This window comes from Globicephala melas, chromosome 6 (assembly GCF_963455315.2).
Source record: "Globicephala melas chromosome 6, mGloMel1.2, whole genome shotgun sequence".
Classification (NCBI taxonomy): Eukaryota; Metazoa; Chordata; class Mammalia; order Artiodactyla; family Delphinidae; genus Globicephala; species Globicephala melas.
In genome coordinates, this window is record NC_083319.1 from 10,637,889 (window position 1) to 10,662,335 (window position 24,447).

General features: G+C 44.0%; 1 protein-coding gene across 5 annotated transcripts; it reads right to left on the reverse strand.

The window, feature by feature from the left end:
• Positions 1 to 580: 580 nt before the first annotated feature.
• RABEPK (Rab9 effector protein with kelch motifs) lies at positions 581 to 24,246 on the reverse strand. Of its 5 annotated transcripts, none has more exons than XM_060300439.2 (8): positions 24,186 to 24,246; positions 17,758 to 17,822; positions 14,824 to 14,981; positions 10,639 to 10,791; positions 6,318 to 6,479; positions 3,567 to 3,716; positions 1,172 to 1,321; positions 581 to 886 (listed from the first exon to the last, which is right to left on the reverse strand). In XM_060300439.2, the coding sequence occupies exons 2-8, from the start codon at positions 17,808 to 17,810 to the stop codon at positions 594 to 596; spliced, it is 1,119 nt and encodes a 372-aa protein (XP_060156422.1). In that variant the 5' UTR covers positions 17,811 to 17,822; positions 24,186 to 24,246; the 3' UTR covers positions 581 to 593. The 5 variants fall into 5 exon arrangements, with proteins under 5 accessions (XP_060156422.1, XP_060156423.1, XP_030714541.1 ...); XM_060300440.2 differs by having other exon boundaries at positions 24,102 to 24,188; XM_030858681.2 differs by lacking the exon at positions 24,186 to 24,246 and adding an exon at positions 19,042 to 19,083.
• Positions 24,247 to 24,447: the final 201 nt, after the last annotated feature.

Below are 24,447 nucleotides of genomic sequence, written 5' to 3' on the forward strand. Positions count from 1 at the left end.
TCACGCCCTAGTCCTGGTCCGGGAGGATCCCACGCCTCGGAGTGGCTGGGCCCGTGGGCCATGGCCGCTGGGCCTGCGCGTCTGGAGCCTGTGCTCCGCAACGGGAGGGACCGCAACAGTGAGAGGCCCGCATACCGCCAACAAAAAATGACCTGCAGCGCTCTGTGCAGTGGGATAGGGCATAGTGGGGACAGATAAGGGCCAGTGGCTCTCAATACCAAGAGCCAACAGTCTGCACTTCTTTCTGAGGAGCAGCTCATGAATATTAAAAACACTTCAGCCTGTGAATGTCCACTCCCTAATTTCTACAGCTTTTGTTGTATCTAGCAATTAGGATTTCTGCAACATTTTTGTGATTAGTATTCTTAACAATCAGCCAATCTATTAGTTACCTGGGTTGTATTGCTGGTAAAACTCTTTATATGATAGAGGTTTTTGCCCTGGGCTATTCAGTTCATCTCTTTACCTACCAAAGTAGGTAAAAGCCAGAGGGATATATAGTGCAGAAGATTTTGGAGGTATGAAACAACTAAGGTTTCATTTAACTTTTCTGAAAGTAATTGACATCTAAAAGTAGTAAAAATGTGGTTTTATTAATCAACTACAGTCACAATACAATCATTATAGATTTCCCCTTCCGTATTCATCCCACCAAACACAAAACAGAGTAGTGTGTCCGTCTGACCTTCTTCGTGAGAGTCACCACCTTGGGTTACTCCTTTCTCGGTGGAATCCCCTTTCTCAGCAGCACAGTTTAGAGTGGCAGAAGTTGAATCTTCTTTCTCAGAAGTACATGTCACTGGCCATGGAATGATACACATGGAATGGTCCAATCGGCCAGGGGGTAGGAAGGTATCAAATTTAAGCAAGGTCCAATGCTGCTTTTCTATTTTGGAAAAAAAAAAAAAGAAAAGGGTCTGTGTTAAGAAATTTCCAGAAATGCTCTGTGATGTGCTGTATCACCTGAGCCCTAACAGAAACAGGAAATAAAAGGGAAAAACCCCTAATGGCACTGTTACTGCTTTGATGATGTCATTCCCTAAAAGTTTGGTTGTCATTCTTTTGGATTTAGATGTGGAGGGACCAAAATGAAAGACCAAAAAGCATTGTGATACTTTTCAAAGAATGGTCACATTTGCTTAAAGACTCACAGTGAACAACACTTGCTCACCTATGTGATACTGGTACATTGTGCTCAGGGCTCCAGTGGGAGTCATCCCTCCAAAGATATACAGGTGCTTTCCTACAGCCACAGCTGAGTGGGCAGCACAGCCTGTGGGAGCTGCCCCAGTGGGACTTAGCTTCTGCCACTTCATGTCACCTGCCAAGAGACAGAAAGTGTTTAGGTACAACATGGCCTAGACTGTGGTTTCCAACTTAACCTGTCAGACTCCTGCAGTTTGCAAACCAATCACTGAACTTCATTCACTGAGAGCTCTGAGAGATCCTATAGCAAGGTTTGGTGTGCACAAAAATCACTGGGGGAGCTGAAATTCTGTTTGGCTAGTCCAGGGAGGGAGGGAGGGGCTCAGTAATCCATAATTTTAACGAGCATCCCAGGTGATTCTGATGTGGGTGGTCTTTGGAGCACACTGAGGAATGTGATCCAGTCTTTGGTGACCATCACCATTAAGTATTTTGGAGCCCAGAAGTAGGTGAGGTTCCAACTGTGTGTGTGTGTGTGTGTGTGTGTGTGCAAGCATGCCTGTATGTGCACACACGTGCATGTTTGAAATACAGTTCCTTAAAAAGCAACTTTGTGAGTACTGGCTAGACACTTTAAGTATCTTGCTTACTTCATTCTCTTAATAGCGGTATGCAATTGCTATTACTTCTGCCTACCTTCTTTCTTCTTAAAGATGAAGAAATAGGATTAGAGAGGGAAAGAGACTTGTCGGAGATCCCACAGCCAGCAGGTGGCAGAGCTAGAATTGTACTCAGGTCTGACTCCAAAACCTGTGTTCTCTATGCTGTAATGTGCTGCCTCAGCACCTATCTCCAACCTATTTCTGCAGGTAGTTGCAACTTTTCAGACAAGAATTTAAATGAGGCAGGATATCGCTGGATTTTAGGTTTTAGAGAACTACCTGGGCTGGAAAGGAGGAAAAATAGTTAGGAAGTAGTTCCTTGCATAAGAGAAAAGGACTTTCTTTTTTAAAATAAGCATTAAGGGACTTCCCTTGTGGTCCAGTGGTAAAGAATCCACCTTCCAATGCAGGGGACGCAGGTTTGATCCCTAGTCAGGGAACTAAGATCTCACATGCTGTGAGGCAACAAAGCCCATGCGCTGCAACTACTGAGCTCGCGCGCCTCAACTAGAGAACCCCCGTGCCACAAACTACAAGAGCCCACGCTCTCTGGAGCCCGTGCATCACAACTAGAGAAGAGAAAACCCACACGCCACAACTAGAGAGAAGCCCGTGCACTGCAATGAAAGATCCCACATGCTGCAATGAAGATCCTGTATGCCTCAACTAAAACTCAAGGCAGCCAAAAAGCTAAATTAAAAAAAAATTTTTTTAAGAAAAAATAAATAAAATAAGCATTAAAACTCTGTTTGACTGCTTGCAAGGAATGCTTCTGTGAAGATATTTTCCATCTGTCAGTTCAAGGCAGGGGTCCAGCAACTCAGAGTTGGAAGGGAGAATCACCCAGTCCAGCCAAATATCCTAGGCAATGCAGGAATCCCAGCCAGTATCAGCTGGCCTCAGATGTCACCAAACCAGAGAACCTATTGTTTGGCAAGGTAGCCCGATACATTGCACAGCAGTTCTCATGCATTCTGCCCATAATTCCAATTCCTGTTGTCTGGAGCAACGCAGAACATATTCATTTGTTCATCTGTCTACTTTTTTAAAAAAATATTTTAAATTTTTTGGCTGCACTGTGCGGCATACAGGATCTTAGTTCCCCAACCAGGGATCGAACCCATGCCCCCTGCAGTGGAAGCGCGGAGTCTTAACCACTGGACCACCAGGGAAGTCCCTATCTGTCCACTCTTAACAGATATGCACTCATCACTCAAGACCTGCCAGACACTGTGCTCAATGCTGGAAATACACTGGCGGAAAAAAAGAGAAAAAGTCTCTGCCCTAAAGGAGCTCATAGTCTGCAAGAATGATCCAGAAAGAGTCCAGGCTCTCTAGGGCACATCAGCCCTTCAGACACATAAAGACAATTTTCATGTTATCACTAACTTTCCTTTTCTCAGTGTTCTTAACAATTTAGCGTGACAGTTCTGGTTGTGCACCTCCAGACACACTCTAGAAGTTATCCATGGGGTTAATGGGTACTGCTTGAGAGAAATCCAGTCGGGAAACACAAAGCATAATGAATTTTAATAAGAGCAGGGTTGTTGGAAGGATAAGAAATAATGAATGGGTAGGTACATGGCAAACAGAAATACCTGCTTTTATTGTTATTATTATTTCTTATTATTATTCAGGCCACATTTCACAGAATCTAGTGAAGATTCTGCTGGCTGGTCAAGAGCAAGGCTCTAGTCAATCAAAGCTATTTTATTCAATCTTAAGCAGACAAGCCCCCATGCCCTCCACCCTACTTACTGATATCAATGCAATGGAGATCATCATAGAAGCTGTCCTCTGCCAAGCCTCCATGGATGAAGAGCTTTGTCCCTGCTGCCACCATCACATGACCATGCCGCGGGGATGGAGGTTTTCCAAGTGTCTCTGGTTGTGACCAGGTCAGGGTATCTAGAAAAATAAATTCAGTGACGTTAGATGACAAAGCTATGAAGCAAGAACCCGAGAAATATACCAAGCCTCACCTCCCAGTAAGCAGAGATGCTCCAAGCAGAAAGGGACCTGGGGGGTCATTCACTGCAACTTGCCAACCCAACCCAGGCCTCCATCCATCCACAGCCTTTACAGCCTCTACTGGTACACATCCAGGGCTGGAGAATTCACTGCCTAATATGCCTGCCCCTTCTACTGGGCAATAAGGAACCACTTCTTGCTTTGAATTAAAAAAAGACCTCCCTTAAGTTTCTTCAACCTAGAACTGCCACAGAGTTAAAAAGAATGAATCTACTTCTTCTGGGACAGGCCTTCGGAGTTTTCTCTTTTTTTTTTTTGAGTTTTCTCTTTTTTAAGACAATATTCTTAATTGATTTGCTGGAAGGGTGGAGAAAAAAATAGACTACTTTTAAAGTTAGCAGGGCCTCCTGAAGTGGTTGTATAGGATAATGGTTAGAGCATGGGATTTGGAGTTAAAATCAGGTTATTTCATTGAGTAACTATGTGGCCTTGCACCAATTACTTCTATAAGCTTCAGTTTCTGTAGTTGTAAAATGAGGAGAAATTACCTGATAATACCTACCTCTCAGGGTTGAAGCGTGGATTAAATGAGATAATATACGGAAAGCACAGGCACAGAGAAAGTACTCAATACATGAGAGTTATTAATATGGGTATGATCCAAATAGTGCAGATGTATTTTACATGTTGAAAACCCTTCATATCTTCAAAATTGTACATATATAGAATTCAGGAAAATTAATCATTTCAACATACCAGATAAGTCTTAAAGGAGTGCTACAAAAATTATCTGAGACAAAAGCCTGCCAAACAACTTATCTCTGAATTACCATTTGTGACATGCCTGAAGGTTGTTCAAGGAGCCCCTAGAGTCCCAAAGAATACAATTTGAAATAATCAGAAAAAGTTTATGCATAAATATGTTTACCACAGCATTGTTTGTAATAGAGAAGAATTGGAAATAGCCTAAGTCCATCAACAGGTGAATGGGTGAGTTATTGCTACAGTCATGATAGAATATTATGTATTCATTAAAAACATTGAAAGAACTTTGTGATTACAGGGGATATGCTTAAGTGAAAAATACAGGATACAAATAGTACACCTAGAATTATCTCTGCTATTTAAAAAAAAAACCCACCATAGTTGTACTGAAATGTTAACAATTTTGGGGTGTACACCAAAGTTGTACTGAAATGTTAACAATTTTGGGGTGATAGTATTTTATATATATATACATATATATTTTTTTCTCTTACAGTTTTATATATTCAAAACCAATATTATTTAAAAATTTAAAACCGCTTTAAAAGAATCACACAGTTCATTCTTTCTGGATAAAGTCATACTGTGACGTGTCTTAATTCTTAAACTTTTTAAGTTTGAAATTTTGCTTATTGCCTTTTCTCAAAAAAGGCGGCAAAAACACACATGAAAATTATTTTTGTCACATGCTATTTGTGACATGAATATTTGTGCTATGAATACTTGTAAAGTATTCATAAATGCCCACTAGTAAGAGGAAGAAACGTAAATAAATACTACTTAGACAAAAATTTGGCAAGAGGTCTCACAATTTTAAATGTTCATACCATTTTGACCCTACGTAATTCCACTTCCTAGCATCTAGTCCATATTAAATGTTGTAACATGTACAGAAATTAATGTATATATTCACTGTAACACTGTCAGCAAAATGTCAGTCAATAGGAAAATGACTGAATGAATAGGGATTCCCACAGAAAGATATGCTTTGCAAGGAAATTTCTGACTTAGGAAAGATCCATGATGTGTGATTAAATGAAGGAATAATAATGATAATACAGTGATTATTTATTAGGTGCTTCCTATGTGTCAGGCACTGTGCTATGCACTGTATCACATTATCTCATTTAATCTTTCCAACTCTTTGTGGTAGGCACTGTTACTATCTCTATTTTACACACTAGAGAGATTAAGAAATTAGTCTTAAGTAATACAGAAACTAGATGTCAGATCTGGTCTTGAGTTCCTGTCCTATGGCTTCAAAGTTTAAACTTTCGACTAGTACTAAGATCTACCCTTAGACCTGCAAAAGTAAGAGGCAGACCAACATTTATAATTTAATAATTCTATGTGTGTGTTTTAAAGTTTTCATATAATTTCAAAATCCATAGAAAATTCATAGATGTTCATAAACACATGTGCATATGATTTATAATTGCACAGAAAAATCTGGAGGTAGACATTAGGAATGGCTAACAGTGTTTACCTCTGTCTGGGGAGTGGGAAGGAAAGGTGTTAGGGGCAACATTTTACTTTTTTGTTTTATAAACTATACTGTTTAAATTTTTTTAATTGATCAAATTATTCCTTTTTAAATGCAAATTTTGCTATGGGTAGAAGATATCAGCTAAGAGATATACTGCACAAGTCTAGAAGTGAGACACACAGCCAGGTTGTCATATTCTAACCTCTGCTTCCTACATCGGGTAAGCTGCAGGCCGGGGTAACCCCGACCAGGTAAGTGGCAGCCCCAGGGTTCCCCCGAGTCCATACTTGCATCAAACACATGCAGCTTCACATCCTGCACGGGCTGGGCGCCTCTCTCTCCGCCCCCAAAGACATACAGCTGGTTTCCGATGGTTGCCGATGACGTGTGGAATGTTCTTGGGGATGGTGGTGGGCTGGTCACCTTTGGCATAGTCCAAGTCCTCGTTTCTGGTCCACAGAGAAGGTAGGTATCTAAAACACTCAGGCTGAGGGGCCTCTGATATCAACTCTGGGGCTGGGCAAGGTCACTTTGCAAACCCCAATCCTTAAGGCAGACAGTGTAGGTCTAGGCGGGGATCTCATGCCACCAAATTCAAGGAGGGGTAGGGGGCAATACTTAGAGTTTGCCCAGATAGACCCAAATTCCCAAGATTGAAAAGCCACAAGTACAATTAAGAATGAGGCCAGTTTGGTTTTGGAGGCCTTCAAACATCCTCTCTGAACCCTCTTCCCCTTTGATGACTGACTACCCTGCCCTGTGCCCATTCAGAGGAGCCCAACAGCTGCTAAAATTCATTCCCACTAGATGCAAGAAACTAAATGTGCCAAGTTTCTCAGGATATGTGGCCATTAAAAGAAAGTAGACAATATTATTACAGTTTCAGTAGTAGCAGTAATTGTCCCTACTACACAGTAAGTACTAAATAAATACTAGTTTCCTCATTTTACAGATAAGGAATTGAAGCAGAGACAGATTAAGTCACTCATTTAAGGTTACATGGCTAGTAAATGGCTGAGTTGGGATTCAAATTCTGTTTCAACACCACCAAGATCTATGTATTTTCCACTCTTCTGACTTGAGAATAAAATTTCACCACGTGGGTAGGTGGACAGAAGCTTATTTCTTTCCAGAATGAAGCATGAATTTTATAGAAACACAAGCAGTAACTGAGCACCTCCCTTGTGCGGAATCATTGCCCTGAGCACTCTGCCATCCCCAACATCCTCAGTCAACCCTGGGAGGCGGACGGAAAGTATCTCCACTTTGCAGATGAGGGAACTGAAGCTCAGAAAGTCTAAATCCTTTCTCCCAGGTCACAGTGTTAGTGAGTAGGAGAGCAGGGCTCTGAACCACAGATCTGTCAAAACTCCCATACTTATTCCACTACAACACACCAGGAATTCTTCCTCCCTCCCTTCCTCCTTCCCTCCTGTGCCACATGGCTTGTGGGATGTTAGTTCCTCAATCAGGGATTGAACCTGACCCCACGGCAGTGAAAGTGCCAGGGAATTCCCAGGAATTATTTCTTGACTGGGAAATTCTGTGCCTTTTGTAAAGGTCTTCATTCAGTAATACAAAGTGGCGCACGAAGCATGTGTAATATGTATAGGACTCAAAACGTGAACCTGGAGACCAAACAAGTCTCAGCCTATATCCAAAACATAATGGGGACTTCCCTGGTGGTCCAGTGGTTAAGATTCCACACTTCCACTGCAGGGGGCAGGGGTTCGATCCTTGATTGGGGTACTAAGACCTGCAAGTTGCATGGACAAAAAAACAAACCCCAAAACAAAGCATAATGTAATTGTCTCTATAGCTACAGGTCTTGGGTAGTTTTTGGATTTTAGGGGGAGTTAGAAGGGGCACAACCTCCAAGTTCAGAAGATCCTGGGATCCTGGTGTGGCTACCAAGCCAAACGTTAGCACAAATAATACGAAAGGAGTCCTAAGCCAGCTGAGGGACTCGCCTTAGTAACAAAAGCAACTAATGATTCCCCTACATCTTTCATATTTCTTGGGCATGGTGTCAAACTATACTTTCTAGGAGAGAAAAAGGATCTGGTGGAAAATCAATTCCTTTGACAAAAGCTTTCCAAATTCTCACTATTTTATTTAAATAGATGCCATCATTGAAAATCAAAGGAACTGATCTCCATCCAATCTAGAACTGATTTCCATCTGTCGAACCATAGCTACATCAACCACAACAACAATTACTGAGCATTAAGTATGTGCCAGATTTGAGTTAATTTAAATTCTTGCCAAACTTAACAAGGTAGGAACTGTTACTATCCCAAAATGACAAAGACCAGCTGTTGTAAAAATAAATCTGTTATCAATAGAGGGAACTGGGCAAGAGTTGACTGCTATGTGAAAAATGTCCAGATTCCTAGTAATTAACAAAATGCATATTTAAACAATTAGATACAAGGGGGTTTTTGCCTATCAAATTAGCAGTGCTTAAAAATGATAAATTCGATACTGGTCAGGAGTGAAACAAGAACTATTAAACACAGTTGGAGAGAGGATAAGTTGAAAAAAATCTTTCTGGATAGGGAATTCCCTGGTGGTCTAGTGGTTAGGATTCTGGGCTTTCATTGCCGTGGCTTGCGTTCAATCCCTGGTTGGGGAACTGAGATCCCGCGAGCCACGCAGTGCAGCCAAAAAGAAAAAAAGTTTAAAAAAAATCTTTCTGGAGAGCAATTTGATAGCATGTACTAAAATCCTTAAAGTCCAGTGTTTTATCTAGTTCTTTTATTTCTGGGCATGAGCTCTAAGACAATAATTCTTTTTTTTTAAAACATGGAAGAACTTTTTTTTTAATTTACTTATTTTTGGCTGTTTTGGGTCTTCGTTGCTGCGTGTGGGCTTTCTCTACTTGCAGCGAGCGGGGGCTACTCTTCGTTGCGGTGCGCAGGCTTCTCGTTGAGCTGGCTTCTCTTGTTGCGGAGCACGGGTTCTAGATGCGCGGGCTTCAGTAGTTGTAGTGAGTGGGCCCAGTAGTTGTGGCTCGCAGGCTCTAGAGCGCAGGCTCAGTAGTTGTGGCACACGGGCTTAGTTGCTCCGTGGCATGTGGGATCTTCCCAGACCAGGGCTCGAACCCATGTACCTTGCATTGGCAGGCAGATTCTTAACCACTGCGCCACCAGGAAAGCCCCTACCTAAGGCAATAATCTGAAATACAGTCAATGATTTCTGAACAAAGATGTTCAATGCTTTGTTATTTATAATGATAAAAATCTGAAGACAACCTATATGTTAAAAAAAAAACAACCGGGGTATTATGGTATTGTCATAAAAATTGAGGGACTTCCCTGGTGGTACAGTGGTAAAGAATCCACTTTACAAAGCAGGGGATGCAGGTTCGATCCCTGGTCAGGGAACTAAGATCCCACATGCCACGGGGCAACTAAGCCCTCGCGCCTCAACTAGAGAGTCCGCATGCCGCAAACTACAGAGCCCATGCGCCCTGGAGCCCGTGTGCCACAACTAGAGAGAGAAAACCCACACGCCACAACTAGAGAGAAGCCCATGCGCCACAACGAAAGATCCCATGTGCCGCAACTAAGACCCAATGCAGCCGAAAATAAATTAAATAAATAAATAAAAATCTTAAAAAAGTGTGATTCAGCCATTAAAAATGATTTCAACAAAGCCTTATTAATAGGGAATTATTTCTGTGCTAATTATGAAATTAAAAAGAAAAAGATACAAGAGCGTAGTGGTGAAATAGGATGATCTCAGGTTTATAAAAATGCAGAGAAAAGACAGAAAGGAAGTATACAGAACTGTTATTAATAGCCTTAGGTCACAGGATTGTGGATGGCTTTTGTCCACTTATTTACACTTTTCAAATATTTTACAATGAATATAAACTATATTTATAAAGAGAAAAACAACAACAAAAAATGTTTTTAACTGACAAAAAGTCAGGTCCACCTCCCATGGGTGGTTCAGCAACATCCTCGCAGTAGTGATGTCCCCAAACTGCTTCCTCTATGATAAAACTGCCAGTGAGACTTGTCAGGAGCTTTGCACTTTCTGACTAAAAGAAACATACTAGGAGGATCTAGATCAGAGTTTCTTAACTTCGGCACTACTGACATTTTAGACCATATAATTCTTTATTGTGAGGGGCCTTCCTGTGCATTACAGGATGTATGGCAGCGACTCTGGCCTCTACCCACTTGATTCCCTGCCCCGAGGTGTGACATAGCCAACTGTCCCCTGGGGGGCACCATCGCCCCCATTTGAGACCTCCGATGTAGGTGATTTGGGTTCTAGCCTGCCCCAGTCCCTGGCTCCCTGGTGACTTTACGAAAGTCACTTCCCCTTGTGGGACCTGGGTTGCCCACTTGGCATAGCTTTTCTCTGAAGCCTCATCCAGCTTTGGCTTTTAAGAAATGGATAATTTGTACACGTTACAAGGAAAACAAAATGTAACTCTATTCTTTTCAGATTCTGCCAGAAGTTAAAATTTCTATTTTCTATGAGGTCAGCAAAGACAAGTGGATTAGTCAGTACAATCCAAATGCGCTTTGGTACAGGTATTGGAATTGGATTTATTTATCCATTTTGGTAAATAAATAACCTTTGGCTACTTACCAGGATTCAGAACTTGTAGGCAATTTCGATTACCTGACTGGTCGGCACCTCCAAACACCCAGATGCTGTGAGGTGTGCAGGAGGGAACAAAGCTGGCATGCTCGTACCGGGGCAAGAGGCCCTCCGAGGTGGCTAAATCCCACTGGTGTGTTCCTAGAAAACATTTCACCCGGTTCCTAGATTGGGGCTGCCAATGGCTTATACTGGTTGACAAACTTGGGGGAGGGTACTGAGGAGAAAAGGGTCAAAAGCATAAGTGAACAACCATCAGATCACTTAAAGGGAATGTGGTCAAACCTCCAAAAATTTTTATATCAGACACTTGGCGGGGGGGGCGTCTGACTCATCCATAAACCCTCTTCTATGGGAACTGTCCCCACTCTCCCAACCCCAGGGATAGATCCCAGGAGACTTGGTTGTACTATACCTTGACTTTCTAGCCTTAACTGATAGGGTCAAAGGTAGTCACTGGACCCAAAATGGGCCAATCAGATCCTCTCTCCCAAGAATTTGGAATTCAAACAGATTTCTGGGTTTGGGTGGCCATCTTCTACCATGTGTGGAGAAGGAGAGAAAGCCAAAGTATGGGGAAGAGAAGAATGAAACATCTACATAAAGAAGCAGATCTCTCCAAACAGAGTGAGGGAGCAAGTAGATGGTTTTTGACAGCTTTCTAATTCTTGCTTCCACTCTCTCCTGAGGCTAGGCCAAATCTTCTACCTTTGGATTCTCATTCTTTCTTTTTTTTTTTGCTGGTTTAAGAGAGTTTCTATTACCTGCAAGTAAATGACTTCTGGCTAAAACAATTTCACAGACTTAATACCTAACTTATTAGTTATTTTAATTAGTAAACCACTTACATATGACCTTTACAGGCATTATCTTGTTACATCATTACAAGTGCCAAGTGAAGCAAGTTATTATCCCTGTTTTATGGGACACTGAAGTCCAGATGGTTTAGGTGGTTTAGCCAGAGTCACAAAGCTAGTAATAGGTCACGAAAGAATTGTAACTGTACTAGACAGCAAGCTTCTTGAGAGCTGAAAGAGATTTAATTTACCTTTGAATTCTTAGTGCAGGGTATAGAAATTCAAATGCCTACAGAGGATTGGAGGAAATTGGAGAATGAGAGCCCCACTGATAGGTGGCAGCTCAGTTGCAAAAAACTGTCACCATGTAGACATACAGGCATACGGATGTCAGATCTTCCAAGATTATCAAGAGAGGCCAAACCACTTCAAGTTTTACCATGTAGACTCTCCTGCACATTTGGTTAGTAAACAACTGAGATCAAAACAATACACAGGGGCATCCCTGGTGGCGCAGTGGTTAAGAATCCGCCTGCCAATGCAGGGGACACGGGTTTGAGCCCTGGTCTGGGAAGATCCCACATGCCGCGGAGCAACTAAGCCCGTGGGCCAAAACTACTGAGCCTGCGCTCTAGAGCCCGCCAGCCACAACTACTGAGCCTGCGCACCTGGAGCCCGTGCTCCGCAACAAGAGAAGCCACCGCAATGAGAAGCCCATGCACTGCAACGAAGAGTAGCCCCCGCTCACCAAAACTAGAGAAAGCCCACGCACAGCAACGAAGACCCAACGCACCCAAAAATAAATAAAATAAAATAAATAAATTTATTTTAAAAAAAAACACAACAGTAGACAGCAACATTACACACAGACCTAACAAAACATGTAACAAAACACCAATTTTCTTCTGACATTGTGTGGTACATAGTAGTCACTCATTCATTCATCCAAATACTTATAAAGCACCTACTCTGTGCCAGGCCCTGTGGTAATGGCTGGGGATACAATGAGAAGCAATATAAAAGACAGACAACAAACAATCACATGTGAAAAGGGCTGTGAAGGGGGATAAAGATGGGAAAGTACAGGATACTATGGAAACACAGAGAGTGGTTGTGTCATTGTGATTTACATTAAGAAATACATATTTGGTCTTCATCTGTTCCAGGCACAGAGCTCTGAAAATCCCTGTGACGACCTAAGTGATAAGACTGATAAAGGTCTTTTATTATTGATAACAAATCCCCAGTCAACCACACCTGAGTTTATGTTAATGAGGTGACTTTTGGAAAGCCCCTAAGGATGGGAGCTGGTTGCCAGGGGAACTAACCATGACATTACGGGGTTAGAACTTTTCAGCCCCAGACAATGCCCCCTACCCCCAACTCCGGGGAGAGGAGAGAGCCACCAATGGTCATAACTTACTCAATTATCCCTCCATAAAAAAAGGAGGGGTTGCAAGAGCTTCCAGGCTGGTGAACTCATGGAGGTATTGCAAAGGTGGGGCACCTGGACAGGGCACGAAATGCCTCTTCCCACATACTTTGCCCTATGCATCTCTTCTATCTGGCTATTTTCCTGAACTCTGTGAGCCTCTCTAGCAAATTAATGGAACCTGAGGCGGGTGACATGGGAACCTTCCATTTATAGTTGGTCGGTCAGAAGCACAGGTGGACTTGTGATTGGCATCTGAAGGGGAGCAGGGAGAGTCTCGTGGACTGAGCCCTTCATCTGTGGAATCGGATGCTAATTCCAGGCAGAACTGAACTGAGTTGTAGGACGTCCAGCTGGTGTTGCAGAATTATTTGGTGTGGGGGAAAATCCCCACACATCTGTCAGTCAGAAGGGAAGTACGGAAGACTAGTGTTGAGAGGAGGCATGGGAATAGAGAAGGAAAACAGAAGAGTCTCTCCTTTACAGTGGCAGTGCCTAAACTAGTCCTAAACTAGTGGCAGATGTATCAGGGCAAGGTTCCTGATGAAAGTGTCATTTAACTGGGATCTGACAGATGAATAGTAGCCAGATGATAAGGAAAAGGAAGAGCCTTCCAAGCAGAGGGAACAATACGGTAAGTCCCCTACATACGAACCTTTGAGCTGCAAACTTTCAAAGATGTAAACGTGCATTCGCATGTCCAAATCACATAAGTTTGTTCACATGTCTGGCGTTATCTGTAAAAGTTGGGTACCTAGGCTAACTTTGTTGGACTTAAGAACAAATTGGATTGGCTTCCCTGGTGGCGGAGTGGTTAGGAATCCGCCTGCCAATTCAGGGGACATGGGTTCGAGCCCTGGTCCAGGAGGATCTCACATGCCGTGGAGCAACTGAACCCGTGCACCACAACTACTGAGCCTGCGCTCTAGAGTCCACGAGCCACAACTGCTGAAGCCCGTGCACCTAGAGCCCGCACTCCACAACAAGAGAAGCCACCGCAGTGAGAAGTCCGTGCACTGCAATGAAGAGCAGCCCCTGCTTGCCGCAACTAGAGAAAGCCCACGTGCAGCCCACGCGCAGCAATGAAAAAACCCAACTCAGCCAAAAATAAAAAATTAAGGAAAAAAATGAACAAACTGGACTTACGAGTGAGCTCTTGGAAAATAACTCATTCTTATGTAGGGCATTTACTGTATATGCAAAGGGTTGGAGACCAAAAGAGTTCAAGGAACTGAAGGATATTCAGTGGAGCAAGTGTGGGTTTGGGGGAGCTAAGAAATGAAGTTGGGGATAGCCTGAAATTGGGGAGTGACGTGATCAGATTTATATTTTAGAAAATACTCAGCTAAGTATGGAAAATGCAGTGTACATGAGGTAAACTTGGAAGCAGGCAGACTAGTGAGGAGGCTGTTGTAACAGTCTAGCTGAAAGATAATGCTGCTTCGACTACAGTAGTAGCAGTGCAAATGGACAGACATGGATGAAAATAAAAGATATTTAGGATTTGGTGATTAATTGGCTACGTGGATAGAAGAGGTGGAGGCATCAATGCCTCCCAGAGAAATAGTTGATGAATGAATGGCTGGTTATCCAGGGCTCCATATGGGCTCTTTCCCCCAAATCAAGGAGGTCTTGGTTGGGTGGATATATTCCTGGAGTCTGTTGAGACCTTAGGGACCTCTCAGTGACATTCATTTTCTCAGAGAAAAACCCTACTGTCTGGTCTGAACTGATAGTCTTCGGAATGGTCATGGCCGGCAGCACAAAGTCCTGCCCTCTGGCCATATAGGGTATGTGCTCCGCAGCTGCTGGTCTTTTTTTTTTTCTGGCCACGCCGAGTGGCGTGCAGGATTCCAGTTCCTCGACCAGGGATCAAACTGCAGTAGAAGTGCAGAGTCCCAACCACTGGACCGCCAGGGAATTCCCCACAGCTGTTGGTCTTACCCAGATCTATGGTGTGCACATCTGAGAAGCTCCTGTTTGGATCTGCTCCCCCAACAATGAAGACCTTCCCTCTCTCGGCATCACCAACAGGGGGTAAATATGAGCAGCTATGGCCAACTCGAGCACAGGGGCTGTCTCCAACCGGGGTCAAGGTGTACCTGCCAAAGGGAGGGTATATTCAGGAGGCCTGAGCAGAGAATAAATGCAGCAGTATATTCTTTGCGTTCCTCATGGAACAGTCACCAGAATGAAGGGTCTTATACATACACAGTCATTTTAGATCATGTCCAGCAAAGCAGCATTTTCCTAATTAATGAACAGTACCTTCCCTTTGCACATAACCTTTGACTTTTCAATTTTGTCACTACTTTCATCTCACATTAACTTAGTGGGGATGCCCTGGGCTAGTAATTGTCCCCATTTGGTAGAGGGGGAAACTGATACCCAGAAATGTCCAGTGTGTGTCCTGGCACAGGATGGTAGTTATGAACATGATTTGCAAATTCAGACAGACCTAGTTCAAGTCCCAGTTCAAGTGCTTTCTTGATGTGTGCTCTTTTGGAAGTCACTTTACCTTTCTGAACCTTAGTTTCCTCATTTGTAAAATGAAGACAGCAATAGTTCTCACCCGTGAAGAATGAGATGCAATCTTGTAACATGGCAGGAAGGACTCAGTTAATCATGGCTAGAGCTTTATGTGTAATCACATGAGAACAGCCCCAAAGCTCTTGCCACTAGCCAGTGATGCTTCCCTCTGCCATGTAATATTCTCCATCATTCACTGCTTCTTTTTTTTTTTTAATTTAATTTATTTATTTTTGGCTGCACTGGGTCTTTGTTACTGTGCGCGGGCTTTCTCTGGTTGCAGTGAGCGGGGGCTACTCTTCGTTGCAGTGGCTTCTCTTGTTGCAGAGCACGGGCTCTAGGAGCCCGGGCTTCAGGAGTTGTGGCTTGCGGGCTCTGGAGAGCAGGCTCAGTAGTTGTGGCGCACGGGCTTAGTTGCTCCGCGGCACGTGGGATCTTCCTGGACGAGGGCTCAAACCCATGTCCCCTGCATTGGCAGGCGGATTCTTAACCACTGCGCCACCAGGGAAGCCCCATTCACTGCTTCTTAAGAGCTTTTCCAGATTACTCATAAAGCTCGACCTGATGGAAGACAAAACTAGGACTTTGAAAAATCAAATACAGGATCCATTCATTCTGTTCTGTAAAGTTATTCTGAATGCTGACTGAGAAAGCACACTTCTTCAAGCTTTCTGGTTGGAAAAGAAAGCTCTGCAGCTGTTTTTCAGGCCCAGTCTTATCTGTCCTCTCTGACATTTGGTACTCTTGGCTCTTCCCTCCTTCTCATACCTTTCTCCTGACCTGGCTTCCCCACATCCATTCCATTTGGTTCTCTATCCACCTGTCTGGCTGCACTTTCTGTTTCCTTCTCTGACTCCTTTCCCTCCAGCTTTCTCCCAATCCTCATGAGTTCTCTTCTCAGTCTAGGTTTGCTTGCCTGATCAATTTTATATGTACTGATGGCTTCAATTACCACCCATCTACTGTACATGTTCATCAGTGACTTTCAAATCTCTATTTCTTTTCCAGATCTCTCTTCTGATGTCCAGATTCACACATTCCACATTGTCACCTGAATGACTACTAACCACATACCATGCATGCTGCTAACTTCGCCACAACCCTGGATTCACTTAACTTGCACAAAACCCCTCTGGGGACAGTACTATTATCATCATCTGAGGTTTACAACTGAGGACCTGTGGCTTAGAAAGGTTAAATGACTTATTCAAGAGCACACAGCCATCCAGCTACATGGTGAATAAGACAAAAGAAGTCCCTGCCTTTACAGCCCTGACAGACTAGTTGGGAAGAAAAACACTAAACAGATAATTTCCAAATATCCATTTCATTTCAGTTGTGTTATAAAGGAGTGCAGGATATATACAGGATATATAGTATGAGAACATATCACAGGGGGACCCTACCCTGTAAGGAGAGGTAGGTGGGGACAGAGGTGGTCAAAGAAGTCTTCCTGAAGGAGCCCCATTTGAACTGAGATCTGAAGTATGAGTAGAAGTTAGCTGGGCAAAGAGAGGGACAAAAGATGGGGGCAAAGGATGATCCAGGTAGAGGGACCAGCACATACAGTTCCTGAGTGGGACAGTGCAAACCACATTAAAGGAAGAGAAAGAGAACAAAGGCTGAGTAACGGGACTTGAGGTTGGAAAGACAGGCAGGGACAGATCACGCAGGGCCCAGTGGGCCATTTTAAGGACTCTGGTTTTTATCCTAAGACTAATGGAGAGGCACAAAAGGTTTTAAACCAGGGAATGCCATGATCAGATTTATGATGTGTAGAGAGCAAGAGTGGACGCATGGAAGCCAGATCAGGGGCTCTCCTCCAAGGTCCTGCAGAAGCACTGCCTCCTCTCTACAGCCCTCTGTGCGTCCTGCTTCAGCACCAGTCACTGTTCCCCCACTACACTGAGACTATTCACCTTTGTACCTGCAGCACCTACACAGCGGCTGGCCCTGTCAGGCCAGTGTTAGTTGCTGAACGCAGGGTTGGTTGAACAAGCGCTCAAGAAATAGTGAAGCCAGTTTAATCCAAATCCAATTCCCTGAAAGTCTTACAAATGAGTTAGAGCTTGGGGGAAGACACAGTGTTGGAGCTGAAGATGCCAGATGGTCAATGCCCTACTCTTCCTGGCAAATGGATTTTAATAAAATCAACATCTGCTCTGTGATAATTATTGCCCCACTACCTTTCCTCTGAAGACCTTCTCAGACAGTTTGAGTCTAATTACCAGAAACCGCAGACAGTTTCAACTCTACCCTTTTTCATAGAGGATCAAATATGTTAGTAAAGTACTTATAAATGAAAAAAAAAACTCATGTGTTTCTTTGTTTGAATCCTTCCTTACAGACCATGTTGCTTTCCTGGGCTTGTCTCCAGGCTCCAAGACTGGCAGCTTCTTCATGGTGTCCTATGCCTAAGAAAGAAAGGTACTTTTTAGACATTTACAATTATCTTCTACCTAAAAAACACAGCAAATCAGGTTACTTGCCTCTTTAAAAATTTTCCTGTTGATGTACCAATTTCTAGGGCCTGATTAATTTGAATAAGCATTACCAACCTTTTGATATAAACTTATATTTGGGAGGCAACTATGACACAACTTTCGTAATCCCATTACAGAGTTTTTTTGTTTTTTGCCTAAAGTTTTCTGTGTCCGTGGTTTTCATAGGAAGGGGTATATATCAAAATAATTTTCAGAGGTCATAAGGTATTTATGTTTATCAAAAGAAAACATTTTAAAAGGCCAAGAAATACTGAACTCTAGGATAAATCCTGGCCTCAGCATGACATTCAAAGCCTTCTGGTCTCAACCTTCTTTTCAGGAACTCACCACAATTTCTTGCTATATTGAACTGTTCTTACTATATTTGTTCCCCTAAAATGCCAGGCTCTTTCATAACTTGCATCCTGTGCTGCTTCCCTTACCTGAAATGTCCCTTCCCTTCTGATCAACTAGAAAACTCCTAGTCAACCTCCAAAGCCCAGTTCAAATGTCCCCTCCTTAGTGAAACCTTCCCTGATTTGTTGCTTTCCACTTACATCCTCAAGTTACTTTATTCTCTACCTGAAGGTATCTATTAAGCTATCGTCATTGCAGGGATCACCCTGAATGTAATCATCTATTTAAAACTCTCTAGATTCTAGAATAAATTCCACTAGACTAAATTCCAAGCGAGCTGGGCCTCTCGGATTCATTCAGAGAACCAACCAAGAGGCCCGGCATAGAGCAGAAGTGAGGGATGAGTGAATGAAGAAAGAAAATGGATGAGGTTTCTGGGAGGTGAATGGATAAATCCAATCTTCAGCCTAAGTCACTAACTGCTGTCCCCAAAGCCTAAAGCTCAGTGGGGTTAACTTCACCTGGACCGGGACTTCCAGCAGTCGCCCCTGCCAGGTACATCCCCCAGTCCCATCCCCGCTTGGCAGCGCTAGGGGATAGGAGACAGGGTCAGGAGAGAACAGGCCGATTCCTTTCCGTCAGTGTGGCTAGGCCAGAGCCAGAGGAGGTCTCCCGAGCGCTTTCCACCCAGCCCAACTCCACTCCCTTAAAGGATGCGGCGCCCCCGCCCCACCCCGCCCGGGAACGCTTCAAACCGGGGTCCCAGAGCCCCCCTACCTCCGGACCGCATTACCTGCGGCGGCTTACGCCAGTCTTGGGGCCGTGGCTCCGCCCCAATAGGGGCGGTTCTTGGATCTTCGCCCCTCCTTCAGACCCCGGAAGAGCGCCCCGGCCAACCGCTCTCCACTCCCAGGGCCGGGTCCCCAGGGCGCGCTCTTGGAAGGGAGCCGGGAGGGGTCCTAGCGGCCTGGGTTCGACCCAGCTGTGTATTTCTCCAGAACTAAACTGGCCGGGTCGTCCTGGGGCCCTACCTCCCTGGCTGAGTAAGTAAGCCAGAGCTACTTGGAGACGACTTACAAGCGAAATGCCAGGGGTTGGGCATCCAGTTAGGTGACCCAAATCCCTTGGGCTATTTTTAAGGAGCTAGGATATTTTCAGTTCCAGCGGTTGTTAGAATGGTTTCTGAAAGGGAGAGTTGAGCGTGCTTTCCTAGGTGTGAAATTTCCCTACGTAGTCTTTTTTTTTTTTAATTAATTTATTTGGGTATGTGTCGGGTCTTAGTTGTGGCACGGAGGATCTTAGTTGTGGCCCGTGGGCTTCTCTCTAGTTGTGGCCTGCGGGTTTTTTCTCACTAGTTGTGGTGCGCAGGCTCCAGGGTGCATGGGCTCTGTAGTTTGTGGCACGCGGTCTCAGTAGTTGTGGCGCACAGGCTTAGCTGCCCTGCGGCATGTGGGATCTTAGTTCCCTGACCAGGGATCAAACCTGCGTCCCCTGCATTGTATGGTGGATTCTTTACCACTGGACCACCAGGGAAGTCCCCCTGTGCAGTCTTTAGGCCAGTTCAAGCTTTGGCGCCCTAAAGAGCTGACTTACTCCATAATTCGCGTTTGTAACTATAGCAGGCACTATGCCGAACCAGGCAAACCTGGCCCCTGGCCTCCTGGAGTTTACAAACTAGAGAGAGATTAAACAGAAAAACAAATAACTAGGTACGCTTGTAAAAAGTGCAAGGAATAAAAAGTTCATCAAGGAAATATCTATTTTTGCGGAAGATACTTTTCTCTGGGCCCCAGTGTCACCGGTCTGTAAAATGGAGCTAATAAGACTTCTGTCACAAGGTTATGGTGGGGAATACATGAGCTAATGTATATAAACTGCTTAGTGCCCAGTGACTGGCGCAGAGCTGGTTGTATGTAAAATGTAATGCTATTCCTAGGCGTAAATGAACTCTAGACACCAGTCGTGAGATGTATTCATCTACATTACTGGGGTCTCCTTCATAACCATAGGTTCCCTGTGGCTTTCCTGAAAATGGAGAGCTGGCTCACCTATGTCTATGTTTCAGAGAACCCCACAATCAGGAGGGCTGAGTTGTTCCATCCTAGGAATTGGAGGAAACAGCTAAGGAAGGAAATCACAGGAGCGCCTGCTGCACAGAGCTATGGTAGCAGAGTGGGAAGCAGACAGACATACTTGGGTTCATATCCAGGGTCCCGCACTAACCATCTACCTTGACCTTTGGCAAGTTCACCCTCTCTGAGCTCTAGGTTCTTCATCTCTAGAATGGGAATAGTAATTACCTACCTCAGAGAGGGAGCAGTTGAGAGGATTTGATAGTACAGCTGAAAGGTGAACTTGGTAAATCTTTTAGCTACTTGAAACCATAACAAAAATTTATTGACAAGATGGAATTTGCAGTCTGTAGCTCTTTTTATTGTTCACATATCCTATTCCAAAGACCTGGAGTCTTTGTGAGTTCCCATGTTGATGGAAAAATCTCCACTGACTGTTTGCCAAAGAGGAGTTTCCTGCTCTCTTTCAGGAAAGAAAACTAAGGCCAGGTTGGCTCTGCCATATGTCCATGTGCATCCAGATGGAGATTTCTGCTCACAGATGCAGAATGCCCTCTCACCCCCTGTGTCTTTAGGCTAAATCCATTTCAAGGTGCCATGCTGGAGTTGCACATAAACAAGAAAAATTGGAAGAGGTTTGTGGGCAAAATAGCAACTAATTTTCATTGTGGGATCTATGCTTTTAGACTAGAAATCACTTTTCAGGAAGTGCTGGAAAGAACTTTGGAGATCTATTTTTAAATTGGAAATTGAGGCCCAGAGAAGTTAAAATGACTAACCCACATAAATGGGAGAACAGGAACCCAGGTCTCCTGTTTCGTGCAAGGAAGACTAAGAACATATTCCAGTCGGCAAGCTCTGTACACTGTCTCTGTAACACACCACCCAATGTGTCTATCATTTTTTCTAAGAACTCACCCAACTGGGAATGTCAAGAGTGAGGTTCACTGAATGAGGTGGGTCTGCAGGAGGGACCTTCTTACTGCCAGACAGTTTGGTAATGTGAGGACTGCCCCCTATTTTCACTGGAAGGGGATTGTCTTCATTACCTACCTGTTCACTGACTTATCAGCAAGGGAAGCAATGATGCTGGTGACACCTTCCTTTCAAGCACTTTATTGTTTGTAAAGAACGTTCATATCCATCTCCCTATTTGTCTCCCTTCCCAATTCTGAGATGATATTTGAATAGGATTAATTCCCAGTTACTGAGGTTCAAAGATGAAAAATGAATTGTCAGTTTTTCAGAGGATTGTAAAAAAAAAAAAAATCAAACAACAATAGCATCTTTCCCTCATTTGGGGTTTTTTTTCCTCCAAAAAACTCTAAGCATATTATCCCTATACTTTTTTTTCCCCCTAAAGTCTTAAATCTTACCTCTTCAAAAAGGCCTTTTTTGCCCACCCAATATTCAGAGCTAACACAATGCACTCACTGTACACGACATTGTTTTAAACCCTTTCCATATATTAACTCTATTTAACCTCAGTACAAGCCTAGAAGGTAAGTATTCTCATCATCTCCATATGAGGCAAGCACTGTTATTATCGCCACATTGGAACTGAGAAAACTGGAGCACAGAAAGGATACATAACTTTGCCAGAGTCACACAGGGAGTAGTAGAGCCTGGGCTTGAACTCTAGCCATTTGGTGCTAGAGTCTGCACACTTTACCTCCACTATGTTGCCACCTAAAGTAGGCCTATTCTACCCCATTTTTCTTACAGCACTCCTTCTTTCCCTTTTTTCCCCTTTTTTGCCATTAATCATACTTTGTAATTAATTCTTTCCTTATTTACATGTTTGTTATCAGATTGTAAGTGCCGTAGGGCAGGGATCATATCTGTCTCATTCACATCATAGGTATTTGTTGAATAAATGAAGAAATCTATGCTTGTGGGCACCATTCTGCAACAGACTGTTAAAAATTAATTTTACTTTGAAACAATTTCATACTTACAGAACAGTTATAATACAAAGAACATCACCCAGAGACCTCAATAAAGTTTCGCCACATGTTGTCAAAATACACTTTAGGGCCAGAGGATCCAGTCCAGGGTCACTTGAACAACAAATATTTATTGAGCACCTGCTACTATTGGACTATATAACCGTCTCCTAACCGGTCTTTCAGCTGCAATCATTGCCTCCTACAGTCTTACACAGCAGCCAGAGCGACCCTTTTAAAATGAGTTAGATCATGTTACTTCTCTGCTCAAGACTCGGCAATAATTCCCCATTACATCGAAAGTAAAAATCAGTGTTCTTTTCTCTCATCTCCTCTCCTACTCCTCTCACCTTGATCCAACCACACTAATCTTGCCATTTCCCAAAGATTCTAGACATGCTTTTATCTTAGGGTCTCTGCATCAGCTCCTCTCTATAATTTGTCTCAAGTAACTGCGTGGCTAACTCCCCCACCTCCTTGTTGATTCCTAAACGTGCATCACTAAATCTCCCTTGCTCTGTTTTTTTTCCCCCTAGCACTTACCACTTCCTTTTTTTTTAATTTATTTATTTATTTTTGGCTGCATTGGGTCTTCTCTGCTGTGTGCAGGCTTTCTCTAGCTGTGGCGAGTGGGGGCTACTCTTTGTTGTGGTGCACGGGCTTCTCATTGCAGTGGCTTCTCTTGTTGCGGAGCACAGGCTCTAGGCGTGCGGGCTTCAGTAGTTGTGGCACGTGGGCTCAGTAGTTGTGGCTCGCAGGCTCTAGAGCACAGGTTCAGTATTATGGCGCACGGACTTAGTTGCTCCGCAGCATGTGGAATCTTCCCAGATCAGGACTCGAACCCGTGTCCCCTGCATTGGCAGGCGGATTCTTTTTTGTTTTGTTTTGTTTGTTTGTTTTTGCGGCATGCGGGCCTCTCACTGTTGTGGCCTCTCCCGTTGCGGAGCACAGGCTTCGGACACGTAGGCTCAGCGGCCATGGCTCACGGGCCCAGCCGCTCCGCAGCATGTGGGATCTTCCCGGACTGGGGCACGAACCCATGTCCCCTGCATCGGCAGGCGGACTCTCAAACACTGCGCCACCAGGGAAGCCCATGGCAGGCGGATTCTTAACCACTGTTCCACCAGGGAAGCCCACCACGTTCTCATATACTCTGCAGTTATTTACTATATTATTGTTTAATGGTTTATGTTCTGTCTCCTTTACTGGAATATAGCTACAGGTTGAGGATAGGGATCTTCTTCTATTTTGTTTGCAGAATACCCTAAGCACCTACAACTGTACCTGGCATATAGTTAAGTGTTCAATTAATAGCTGTTGAGTGAAGGAATGTTGAAAGTGTACTAAGTACCAGGTCCTGTTCTTGGTACAACAAAAAAAACTCTCTGCCCTTATGGGACACGCACTGAAGTAGACTTAAGCCACCCAGACCTATTCCAGTCTTGGCTCCCCTGCCTATACCCTGTGAGATCTGGGCAAGTTACTCAACCTCTCTGAGCCTTCCTTTGCTATCAATCGTTATAAGGATTAGACAGAAAAACAGCATTTGTATAGTGCCTGGCCTAAGAAGAGCTTTAATATTTTTTTCCTTTCTTTCCAGGCTGGAAAGTTGGTAGCCTGACATCTCTGCCAAGGGTTTAGGCAAGGTTTCTATTAAGGCCTTGGAAAGGTGCAAACAGGTTACTATACGGCCAGGCCTACTCAACTTTTTTTTTTTTGGCCCTACCGTGCAGCATGCGGGATCTTAGTTCCCTGACCAGCGAGGAACCCGTGCCCCCTGCAGTGGAAGCGCATAGTCTTAACCACTGGACCGCCAGCGAAGTCCCCAGGCTTACCCAATTTTTAAGTGAAGATATTCTGGTGAGAGAATGCTTACAAGGGTCGGAATGAGAAACCAGGGAATGGCTAGTGTCACCTACTTTGCCATTTTGCATCGGAAAAGCCTCGCTGGGTCCGCAGAGGTGAAAGTCTAGAGGAAGGGAAGGGGAGGAAAAGAAGAGTAGCTGGCCGCTACAGAAAACTACAAATCCCAGCACACCCCACGGTAAACAACTACGGGTCTCAGCAGTTTCAGCTCCGTGGACCCAGGGAGCTCCGGGGGCCTGCAGCCTGTGTTCTGCGGGAGAGAGCGTGGGGCGTGCCGAAGCAGCGGGGAAAATCGGGTCAAGCTTTACGCCGCTG